This window comes from Phascolarctos cinereus, unplaced genomic scaffold, assembly GCF_003287225.1.
Source record: "Phascolarctos cinereus isolate Bilbo 61053 unplaced genomic scaffold, phaCin_HiC Scaffold_726;HRSCAF=1367, whole genome shotgun sequence".
NCBI classification, from domain to species: domain Eukaryota; kingdom Metazoa; phylum Chordata; class Mammalia; order Diprotodontia; family Phascolarctidae; genus Phascolarctos; species Phascolarctos cinereus.
This window is the reverse complement of record NW_027556098.1, coordinates 118,875,883-118,888,568: the sequence shown is the minus strand read 5'-3', so window position 1 is coordinate 118,888,568 and position 12,686 is coordinate 118,875,883. Positions and strand designations below refer to the sequence as shown.

General features: G+C 35.9%; 1 protein-coding gene across 1 annotated transcript in view; it reads left to right on the top strand.

The window, feature by feature from the left end:
- The window catches only part of OSBPL11 (oxysterol binding protein like 11), a 66,820-nt gene that overhangs the window by 18,651 nt on the left and 35,483 nt on the right, over positions 1–12,686 (top strand). Inside the window, exons 3-5 of the mRNA XM_020986008.2 lie at positions 8,659–8,834; positions 9,805–9,884; positions 10,765–10,947. Coding sequence (XP_020841667.1) covers positions 8,659–8,834; positions 9,805–9,884; positions 10,765–10,947 — 439 coding nt within the window. The remainder of the gene's footprint in view (positions 1–8,658; positions 8,835–9,804; positions 9,885–10,764; positions 10,948–12,686) is intronic.

Sequence of the window (12,686 nt, the reverse complement as noted above, 5' to 3'; positions counted from 1 at the left end):
TAGGTTATGCAAGGAAATGGTAGAAAATAATGCAAAGTATCATTGCAGGCAATGAAAATCTAGTACCTAGTAAGACATGACTGGTGCTAGAATTAGATGGATGAAAAATTCTCATACTAAAATATAGACCTCAGATCATCCTAGAGAAGTCAACTAGTAAACTGTACTGGAATCAGATCATTATCATAGACTGTTGCCCACATTTGCTTAGGCTTTTCATCCATAAACTTTTAAAATAGATGTTGGCATACCAAATGTTGGCGTACAAGATACATGGAGCAAAAAACTTTATAGGGACATAGAGGAAATCAAAATCATACAGAAATAGGATTGAGTAGATATTCCAGTTCTCCTTTCTGATATTGGAGTTATAAAGTGCCCCTACATAGGATGAGCTTTATGTCCTAATTTTATTCATGTAAAAAAAGCATTTCTTTTGCAATAATCTATAGAACATGAAATGTAAAAGATTAATAGACTTATCCTGAAACTATCACAAAAGAGAAGAGAACAAGATAATAATTAACATTTATTTTGTGCTTTAGGGTTCACAAAATCATATATAATCATTTTGGAACTGGGCCTAAAGCTGTCTTGTCATGGCAAGAATTTTAGTTAACAGTTCTGTTGAATTATAATATATACTTTGGGACCTTTCGCTTTTCTGACTCACAGCTCCCACTCAGGTTGAATAGCATTATCCCTCAAGTGTTTCTGGTAGCTCCCCTTACAAGCATTAACATTCACAAGGCAGTGATTTTAGTTCAGGTGTTGTCTGTCTTTTCAAGTGGGCTGTTATTTAAGCAACAGTAGCTAATATTTATATAGTGAGCTAGGCACTATGTTAAGTTCTTTACAATTGTTATCTCATTTGATCCTCACAGCCACACTGGAAGATCTCAATGCTATTAACCCCATTTTGCGGATGAGAAAACAGAGGCAAATAGGTTAAGTAACTTGCCCAGGGTTATGCAGTTAGTTTCTGAGACCAGATTTGAACTCAGGGCTTTCTAACTCCAGGTCCAGTGCTTTGTCTGTTGTGCTATGTCAAATTGGGATGGAGGCATTTCTTTCACAAATTTAAAAGGGCCTCTGTGCAGCTAGCCTAGAGAAGAAAGTCCAACTTTCTTTGGTTCAGCTCTGGGATGTACAGCTAGATTTGTGGTTGATGCTTCCTACTCTCCATTTAAATCTTTAAAAAAAAATTCTCACAAAACTATTAGCAAAATAATTTTAAAATCTAAATAACGAATGTAACCTTGCTTACATTTGAGAGTTCCATGCATTCATTATAAGCATTCACTCTCACTAGCATCTAATCCCTTAGAGAGTTAAGACTCTGTATAGTATAGCTGCAAGTGGGGAGGCCACTTTCTGTCTCCTATAGCTACCTTTATCTCCCAGCAGTTGGTGCTCACTCCCCCCAGATTTCTTCACTACTTTGCTGAGGTCATCCTTCTTTGGCTTTAGTAACAGCAGCGCTGCAAATTTGCTTCCTTTTAGTTCAGTAATTAGCACAGCTGTCCTGTATAACTTAGATCCTTTCCTGACATTTCTGCAGTTGTGTAACTCTCCAGCAGATGGTGATCTTTGCTTGCCTGTGCTAAGGAATCACTTCTTTAGCTCCTGGCCAGTATGCAGCAAGCACTTGGTTTTCTTTAGCAGTGTTTGCAGTTCAAAAACATATACTAGGCCAGAGTACCTCTGATTAAAGACAGAACAAAACTTTTTCTCCTGTATCTTGCTCCCATAGAACCTATATTCCCATGACGTAGGACTCTTAGGGAAGCTGTGAGACTATTACCTTTTGAAGATGCAGGACTTTTTGTCTCCTTCCCTGTCGTACTCCTTAGCTCCTTGAGTTTTGTAGTTCAGGAACTACCGCTTCCTTCCTTACTGGTTCTCTTATCCCACTTTCCCTTGTTTTCCTTCAGGATATCTGGGTGGGCTTATTCAAATTATATCAGTACCACTTTGTTGGTTGGACCACTTTGGGAAAGAACTTCTAGCTTCCACTATCTGGAATGGTGGTAGAATGGAGCTGGCAGTACTGAGAGAGGAGGTTTGTAATCCTTTTGATAAAATAAGGTAAAGATTGTAAAAGGTACCCACCTCTAGGTGAGAGGATTAGATTAGATGGCTATAGGCTATGAACCTTAGCTCCCTTTTTATCCTGGTTTTAATTTTCAGAAACTCAAGCTGTGAGGCCCAAAGTTTGAACATTTCGGTAACCTTGTTGCCTGGTTACTTTTCCTGTTTTATGGGATTATAAACTCTTAGATTTAGGTCTAGAAGAGACCTTAGAGATCATTGAGCACAAACCGCTCCTTTTACAGTTTAACTGAGGCCGGAGATGTGATATGCTCAGCAGGGCTGAGGTGAGATTTGAACCCTCGTTTTTCTGATTCAAAGTCAAGCAATTTACCTGACTATACCCTAACCCCACTTCATGCTAGCTTCATAAAAAATCTTAAGTAAGCAATTCCTCTCACTTGTGGTTTTCCTGAGGTTGTTTGTAGGTAGTAGAAAAGAAATGAGTACAAAAGAAAACAACACAAGAGAAAAAGATGATGGATAGAGCAAAATCCTAGAGGATTGTGAGTACATGAGGACTGCAGGAAGGATACCTTTTCCTTTTGAGACAGGAGATAATTAGGATAAGGTGAGTGAAGAAATAAAGAAGCTTTGAAGTGAAGAGGTAGGAAATTGAAGTAATGTATCTCAGTAAAGAGGGATGTGAAGTCATTTACTGAGAAAGAAAGAAAAGGAAGGCACAAGATTTTTAGGAGGCTCTGTGAGGAATGTGATAGGAAATACAAAGAGACAAGCAACACTTGCCATTCTTGTTTGTGCTTACACACAGGCTTTCTCTTAATTTTTTTACCTTAGATTGTGTATGTTAGTAAACCTAATCTTACCTCTGGTAAAACTATCTTACCAGTTTGTCATCTTGGGAGCAGCTAGGTAGAACCATGGGTAGAGTGCTGGGCCTGAAGTCAAAACTCATTCTCCTGCATTCAAATTTGGCCTCAGACACTTCCTAGTTGTGTGACCCTGGGCAAGTCACTTAATCCTGTTTGCCTCAGTTTCCTCATCTTTAAAATGAGCTGAAAAAGGAAATGGCAAACCACTCCAGTATCTTTGCCAAGAAAGCTCTAAATGGGTTCACAAAGAGTTGGAAACAATGTAAACAACTAAACATAAATTGCATATATAAAAAATTTTCCCCTAATTCATTGTCTTACATACCCTTAGACTTAATCACCTTATTTCCTTTATTTTGTTCATTAAACAAATCCCATTCCCATGACTTAGTGTTATTGGGCCAGTGTGACCTGTCTCTCCTCTACTTTATTTTTATGCTGATTTCTTGCCTTTTTTTTTTTTAAACATTCCCTTTTTCTTCCGTCCACCTTATCAAGCTGACTCAATACTTGTTGAATTGATTGAAATGACTCCAGGACACAGGGATAAGGAACCTTGATATATTATTGGGGTTTTTTGATATCCTGCAACTTTGCTAAATTTGTTTATTTCAAGTAATTTTTTACTTGATTCTGTAGGATTCTTTAAGTATACCATCATATCATCTGCAGAGTAATAGCTTTGTTTCTTTGCCTATTCTAATTCCTTCAATTTCTTCTCTTACTTCTAAAGCTAATATTACTAGTACCATATTGAATAACAGTGGTGATAATGGACACTCTTTCACCCTGATCTTATTGGAAATGCTTCTGTCTTATCCCCATTACATATAATGCTTGCTGATGCTACCTCTTAAGTCTTTTAAAGAAGACTCCATTTATTCCTATAGTGTCTTTAGTGTTTTTAATAGGAATTGGGTATTGTATTTTTGTCATGTTTTCTGCTTCTTTTGAGATAATCATGATTTCTGTTTTGTTGTTACGGTCAATTGTGCTTTTAGTTTTCCTAATGTTGAACCAGCCCTGCATTCCTGGTAATAAATCCTTCCTGGTCATAGTGTATTATCCTTGATAAGTTATTATTATCTCTTTGTTAATATTTTGTTTAAAAATTTTGCATCTATGTTCTACAATTTTCTTTCTTTCTTTTGCAATTGGGGTTAAGTGACTTGCCCAGGGTCACACAGCTAATAAGTGTCAAGTGTTTGTTCTGAGGCTGAATTTGAATTCAGGTCCTCCTGACTTCAGGGCCTGTACTCTATCCACTTCGCCACCTGGCTGCCGCTATTCTATAATTTTCTTTCCTTTTTTTTTTGGTTCCTTTTTTTCATGGTTTCTCCCATTGGTTCTACTTCTTCATTACAATGTGACTAATGTGAAGATAGCTTTGATGTGAATATATTATGTTGAGCCTATATCAGTTTACATGCCATCTTGGCTGGGGGGGTGGAGAGAGATGGGGAAAATTTTATGGAAGTGAATGTTGAAAACTAAAAAGAAAAGAAAGAAATAAAGGACAACCTAAATAAGTAGAGGAATATTCAGTGTTCTTGGCTAGGCCTTGTCAATATAATAAAAATGACAATGTTACTAAAATTAATTTACGTTTTTAATGCTATACCAGTTAAATTGCCAGGAGGATATTGTACAGAACTTGATGAAAGAAAAAACCAAAAAAATCTAAAATATCAAGAGACTTAGATCAAGAATATCAAGCACTTCCAGATATTTAACTGTATTATAAAACAGCAGTCATCAAAACCATCTTTTGTTAATTAAAGTGGGACATGGGAGATTTAGGAACAGAACTCAGTGTTTGGTAAAGTGAAAAACATAAATTACCTAAACCTAAAATAAACATGAACTCCCTACTTGACAGACTGCTTGGAAATCTAGAAAGCAATCTGTCAGAAATTAGGCTTAGACCAACAGGTTATACCTCACTTCCCAATATTCTAAATGGATACGTGACCTTAATGTTAAAGATTATAATATGAAAAAGTTAGAAGAGAAGCAGACCGTATACCTCTTACAACTATGGGTAAGAGATGTATTCTTAACCAAATAAAAGACAGGTAATTGCGAAAGACAGAGCTACATTGGCTACTTGAAACTGAAAAGCTTCTGCAGAGACAATATTAGTGTACCTAAGATAAGAAGGGAAGTGGTCAAATACAAAGAAAAATCTTCGTATTAAATTTCTCTAATAAGGTTTTGGCATCCAAGGTAAATTGTATGTGACTAATAGACATTCACCAATAGATATGTGGTTAAAGGATCTGTCATAACCACATGAAAAACGGCTCCAAATCTCTAATAATAGAAATTCAAATCAAAACAGTCTTGAGCTGCACCTTCACACCCTACAAATTGGCAAAAATGGCAACAGTTGATGTAGGGGAGGGATTGTAGAAAGATAGGCATGCTAATACATTGTCGGAGCTCACACTCCAGTGCCTCTCCACCCAGAAAAGGGGAGGGGAGGGCCAGTGCAACATTCTTCACTTTCAGTCTTAAGAAGTCAGTTGTCTTAAGAAGTTTTAAGAAGTCAGTGACTACATGGTCACAGGCCTGACCATGAGGTCTTTCAGTAGTGTTTTGCTTTGCATTATCATAATCATTGTGTAAATTGTTTTCCTGATTCTGCTCACTTCACTTCTTACTAGTAGTTTTCCAAGATTCCCTGAATTCTTTATATTTTTCTTATGGAACTTTACTATTCTGTTGTATTCATATGCCATTCAGTCATTCCCCAGGCCATTGGCACTCCCTTTGTTTCCACTTCTCTCTTGCCACACAAAGGATGGCTATAAATATTTTTGTACATGGAGGATATTTCCCTATGTCTTTCACCTCCTTCAGATAAATACCTGGGGCATCAAGAGACACAATGTATTGGCTTTTCTAGTATTATGCCAAATCATTCTCCAGAAGAATTGGACCAGTTCACAGCTTCAGAAGCAATACATTAGTGTGTTTGTCTTCCCATAGTCTCCTCAGCATTCACAGTATTGTCTTTGCCAAACTAGTGAGTAGGAAGTGAAACTTCAGAGTTGCTTTAATTTATATTTCTTTTATTATATTTAGAAAGTTCATATAGATGTTTTATATGGCTGTTTATATTTGCATTTCTTCTTTTGAAGATGGCTTGGGAAACTTTTACATCATTTTTTTCTTGTATCAAAGTTTTCTGTTATATAAAGAAATTTAAGGATTAGATATTCACTTTTTAAAAATCTTCTAGATGTTTACTAGTTTATTTTTTCTCTGAAAAGCCTTTACCATACATAAATTTCCTAATATTCTTAGTTCCTTGAAGTTGCATATCTCCATAACATCTGAAAATTATAATTTAAAATCACCATTTATCATTCAGCTTTTAAAAGATCTACCCAGTTTTTTAATTAGTTAGGACATAAGTGGAGAAGACAGAAAGAGAATCATCTGCCTTCTCCCCCTCCCCTTACCAAAGTGGGAATGATCCCATTTTAACTTAAGCTTTCCATCCTGTATGGATTATGTGTCTTATATATTTTTAGCCCTACTGCAGCCCAGATAGATTTTTTTAAGGTTCCAAATAAAGGTCACCCCTTGTATTGCATTTTTTCCAAGCAAAGATTTACTTGATTGAATTATACACAGGCTGTTTAACAGTTCCTTTGGCTATACCCAAATAAATCAAGTACAGGATTTTTATTTAAAACTTGCTTATTTGCCATCTATAGAACTCTCAGACAAAAGGGAAAAACACCTAGGACAGTTTCTAAAGCAGTAATTTATCTATAAATGCTAGCCCACATTTCATCTTTTCAACAAATATTTTTGTGTGTCCCTAGTATGTATAAGGCACTCACCTTAAGTGCATGGACATAGTTTTTGCCTCCAAGGAACTTAAGTCTGTTGGAGGAGACCAATTACTATTACTCTCAGAAAGATGAATTATTCCCATTGAATTTATAACTAGAATTCCTGCCACAGAATCTCTTTGGATAGCTGTTTATCTCCTTTATAATGAATTTAGGAGAGAAATCATTTTTTGAAAGAGCATTGGTTCATATCCCAGTTGCTATTTACTATGTGATTTGAGGAAAATTAATTTTTCTCTTTGGGCCTCATTTTTTTCATCTGTAAAATGAAAGGATTGGATTAGATGATCTCTTATTGGTCTAAATATGATTCTTGATCATCACTGTCTTTATGCAGTACCAGAATCAGCAAATCTCTTTTTCTTCTATCATCTCTTTCATTAGTACTGGGGTAAAAGCATTTGTGTGTCTTAAGCAAGGATTGAAAATTGTACCTTTTTAAATTACTGGCCTTTAAAGACTTTGTTGTGCCTTTTACTGTAACTTGAGCAACCTCAGTAATAATAAAATGTTTTAATTTTTAAAAATTTCTGGTGTATGTTTAGTACTTTTACTGATGCCTTTTGTTATACGACATTCATTTCCAAATATATCTAACCTTCCTCCCTAGAGAGCCATTCTTTGAAACAAAGATTTTAAAAGTAATTGGGGGGAAAAGTTACCTTGGCAAAACCAACTAACACATTGACTGTATCTGACAATATATGCAATTTTCTATACCCATTGTATTCTATATCCATATCATCCCCATTGTATTCTGTATCCGTATCTGTATTGCAGGGAGTGAGGTGAATTTTTTTAGCTCTTTTACGAAACTTGATTATGATTTTACAGCAGTTTTATTTATTTATTTTGTTTATGTTGTTGCCTACTTTTTATATATACAGGTATGTATATGTGCGTGTGCACATATAAAAATGTATGTGCGCATGTGCACAAATGCGGATGTGTATAGTTTTCCTGGTTCTGTTCCTAGTTGATCAATAAATCAATCCATAAAGCATTCATTATGGGCACCTACTCTCTCCAGTTCTTTGCTACCACAAAAGTGTTGCTCTGAATTTCCCAATATTTACGAGAGCTTTCTTAGAGGCAGTTAGTTGACACAATGGACAGAGTGCTGGGCCTGAAATTCAAAGACCTGAGTTCAAATTTGGTCTAAAACCCTCACTAGCTATGTGACCCTGGGCAAATGTGAGTTAGAATACTCATCTTCCCATAGCCTCTCTAACATCTCTAACTATTTCTTAGTCTTTTGTCACTTTTCCCCACCTGCTGAATTTGAGCAAAACCTCAGTTATTTTGATTTGTGTTTATCTATTAATGATTTGGAGTAAAGTTTTATATATTTTTAAGTTGTTTCCAGTTCTTTTGAGAACCCTCCTTGCCATTCTCTGAACATTTAGCCAGGAGAATTTTTTAAAGAATTATTAAAATATCCTTAATACTTCTTACCTTTGTGTTATACCCTAGCTAATGGTTTACTTTACCCAACTTTCTCCTCAACTCTTTTTCTCACATAGCTTAAGAATTCACAACCTCTGTTAATTTAGTATCCTTCCCCATTGGGAAATTTGAAGCCATCTTTTCCCAAATAATTCTTTTTTTTTTTAAAGTTTTTTTGTTTGCTAGACAGTGGGGTTAAGTGACTTGCCCAGAGTCACATAACTAGTAAGTGTCAAGTGTCTGAGGCTGGATTTGAACTCAGGTCCTCCTGATTCCAGGGCCTGAGCTCTATCCACTGCGCCACCTAACTGCCCTCCCAGATAATTCTTAATGTTAGTGGATTGCACGTTTCTATAACTACACATATAAGAGGTTTTCTAGAGCTTTGAATGTTTAAAAACCCAGATTCCTCATCATTATAGGTTTTTCGTTTTAAATAATGAAGCTGGACTATTGGAGTACTTTGTCAATGAACAATCTAGAAATCAGAAGCCCAGAGGTACTTTGCATCTAGCTGGAGCTGTAATATCCCCCAGTGATGAGGACTCTCATACCTTCACTGTAAATGCTGCCAGCGGGGAGCAATATAAACTCAGAGGTAGGATATGAGTGCTTAAAGTGAAAATTAATGTGCTGGTTTTTCTTGTTCACTTGATGTCACTCCTGCTTTGTTACTTTGGTTTGTTGCCCTTTTTTTGTTTGTTTTCCTTTTTCTTTTGGAGAACGGAAATAATAATAATTAATGTGTAATTAATCATTAACAGTTAATGAATTATTAAGCTAGCTGTGGGAAGAAAAATTGAATAATGATTTTTAATGAGTTTATAAAATCTTTCTAAGAGTGAACCTCTTTCCCCCAAATGGTTATAGAACCAAGTATGTTATATGTAGGGATTGCTTTTCCCCAAAGATTTTGTAATGATAATCTTTACTAAACAATATCCTGCTTATTGAGAAATGCATTAAAATGGAATTCCTTTTCAGTTTTTGTTCTAAGGAAATACACCATCCCTTCACTTGATCTGAGCTGTTAGCCTTCACTGTCTTACCCTATGACTAATGTGCATATTTGGAATTCACATGGTTCTCAAAAAAAAGACATAAATCTTGTTTTTAATAACTTTTCATTTCGAGTAGTTTGTATGCACATCAAGTGTGTATCTAACACAGCAACTAGGTTGTCCTGGTTGAATATTGTGTGAGATCTGAAGGCACAGTATCACCAAATACTTTGAGCTACTTTGTTTAATGCAGAAGTCATAATTGATTTTTTAAAAATGTTTTTCAAAGAGAAGAGTTTGTAGCCAAATCCTGTTTTCTCCATATATGGCTTATCCACTCTGTATACTATTTCTGTGTTCAGAATTACTTCCTTTATATACAGCAATGTCTAGCTAGGTTGGGTGGGCTTCAGCTTTACTCTTTCTCCCTTGTTAGGGATGACTGCTTTTGGAATTTGAGAATAAAGTTTTGGTTTTCAGTTAGTCATTTAAACTCTTATAGACAAGTGTTGATTATATTTCAGAGAGAGATTTAAAAGTAAATAACTTCTAGGTTGTCTTTATTAGCCACAGATGCTAAAGAACGACAGCATTGGGTTAGCAGACTTCAGATATGTACACAACATCACACAGAAGCTATTGGAAAGGTATGTGAATTGGATTGCAATATTAATTGAAAATAGTGAAAGGATATGTTTTTGAAGGGTCTCAGTATACTTGAAATGTGAATCACTTACTAATATTTATCCAGTTGAAAGGTAAATACACGTAGGGCATAACTTAAGCCTAGTATATGTACTTTTCATAGTTTTTTATAACAATATCAAAACAAGTTTATAATGAGTAGCCCTCTAGTTTAGCCTTCAGAAAAAAGCATAAAAATTTTTATACTTCTAAGAAGTGGATATAATTCAATGATCAGAAAGTTGGAATATTCCATGAAAAAATATTCATTGACATTTGAAAAAAAATGTTCATTTAGATTTTATTCCTGAATATATTGTTTTCTTCAGGTGTGATGGTCGAAGACAAGATGTTGATTCTTTAAATTTGACATTTCTTGCTGTTAACACCAGTAATTACTAGAGCTAAAATTAAAAGGCATAATTATTTAGAAGATTGTGTTGCACCGTGTACAATCCTGAATTTCCTGTTTTTGTTCAATTGCCAACTCATTGTAGGATGTTACAGTAAAAATTACTGTACTGGTTTGAATATAGGCAATTCCCAAATATAGCCCATACCCCTAAAATTAGTTCTTTGAAAAGAGGGGAAAAAACCATGTACAGTGAAAAGTAACATCAACTGTAGTCCAGATATAAGAGTTGGTGGGGATAGAAGAATATAGCCTACACCTGGACCAGTATGGGGCTTCCATTTTGGGTGCCTTAAGTTGTGCTGTGCACAAAATCATGTTTTTTCATAATTCTGAAGTATTATACATGAATAAATTATAAGTATACATAGTGGAGTGATATTTTGAGGACTTTTTTGTTTTAAAAATATTTTACTTTGCTTATCTAACAGAATAATCCTCCTCTGAAGTCTCGGAGCTTCTCACTTGCATCTCAAGGTAGTGGTAACTCTCCTGGTTCACAGAGGAGACCAAGTCAGAATGCCATTTCTCTTTTTAATGTTGGACATTCCAAACTGCAGTCCATGGGCAAAAGAACTCAGTTGCAACCTGACCACCTTGTGGAAGTCAGAGAGGTCAGTATGAACTAGTTAAGTTAAAGTACACCAAAGAATATTTGACCTGGTCAGTTTATATCTGTGTTTTCGGTTTCCTTACTTTAACTGCCTGCCTTGCCAGCCTGCTGTTTTTCAAGCTCAGTAAGTCCCAAGAAAGGAGCTGACCATTACCAATACAGGGTCCAAGCTGTGGTCTTTCACAGAGAAATTAAAAGCATCCATTAAGAGCAGGAAGGAGAAAAAAGGAGGATAACAGGAGCATTTCTTGGTTTGTCAAGTGCAGTTCCAGGAATCGTAGGAAATCAGTGGCACCAGAAGGAATTTTGGAGCATGTAAATTTCAGAGAAAAATACTACATTTGCTCATGAATAAAAGCCACCTGCTTTTTCAGCCTACCTTATCCACATAGCACTGATCATTAGCTGATGCTGCCACTATTCTCCCTCTTGGGAGCCCGGTCTTATGAGTACTACCTAAGAAAGGTGTGAAATTATTCTTTGCCGTGGAGATGAAGGGCAGAAATAACATTCTTTGTATATTCTGAGCAGACATAGATGTTCCTTGAACCCCCCATATACCTTCCATAATAAGTATTGTAGCTGCCTGTGCTGTCAGATGGAATTTAGCACTTCCCAGACCATGAATTCTTCTTGACCATCTGCATCAGGGTTAGATATGGCTGAGAGCCTTCTGTGCAATAATTGGTAAAGTAATATGGACAGAAAAAGTGTGTATTTCTGTTTAGGGGAAAAGTGGGAACTCAGAACATAGGGCACAGATAATCATTTGACATCATGATGTTGTTGCCTTTTGTTTATTTTTTTCTATAAAAATTACATTGTGTGGATTTATTTCCTTTCTCTCCTTTTTCTCCTTTTTCTTATTTTTCTCTTCATTTGACTTACTTAAGTTGGGGAGGAGGAAGTTATGTGCCAGATTCTTCAACCCAGCCCTTAAGAGACAGTCCTGATCCTAAAGTTAGAAGTTACATAGTAGCCTTACTGATTTACCTTATCTGCATTGTTCAAACGTAGTAGTAAAATGGTGCTGTTGAGTCGTTTCAGTTAGATCCGATTCTTCTTGACTCCATTTTGAGGTTTTCTTGGAAAAGATACTGAAATGGTTTTTCCTTCTCTAGGCCATTTTACAGATGAGGAACTGAGGCAAACAGGGTAAAGTGACTTGATCTGGGTCACACAGCTAGTAAGTGTCTTAGGTCAGATTTTAAACTCAGGAAGATGAGTCTTCCTGATTCAAGCCCAGTGCTCTATCCACTGTGCCACCTAAGCTGCCCAGTAAGAACATTAAAATAATAATACTACTACCAAGAATAGTAGTAGTTTACATAGTGCTTTAAGCTTTTTTTTCTTTTTGATGAGGCAGTTGGGGTTAAGTGACTTGCCCAGCGTCACACAGCTAGTAAGAGTCAAGTGTGTGAGGCTGTATTTGAACTCAGGTCCTCATGACTACAAAACCAGAGCTCTATCCATTGTGCCACCTACCTTAAAATTTAAACTTAACTATGCCACCTAACTTAATTAAAGATTAAAATTTAAAAATTAGGAACTCAGGTTTCTAAATGGTAGTTTTAATAACATTTAAGAGTTATTAAAAACCATCCTAAAAGCATTTACTCTTAAGTGCTTTTTGTGCCTGAGAGATGCAGTATGGTGTAGTGGATAGAGCATTGGTCATGAGAACCTGGGTGTGGATCCTGCTTCAGACATTTAATAGCTATGTGACCCTGGCCAAGTCAC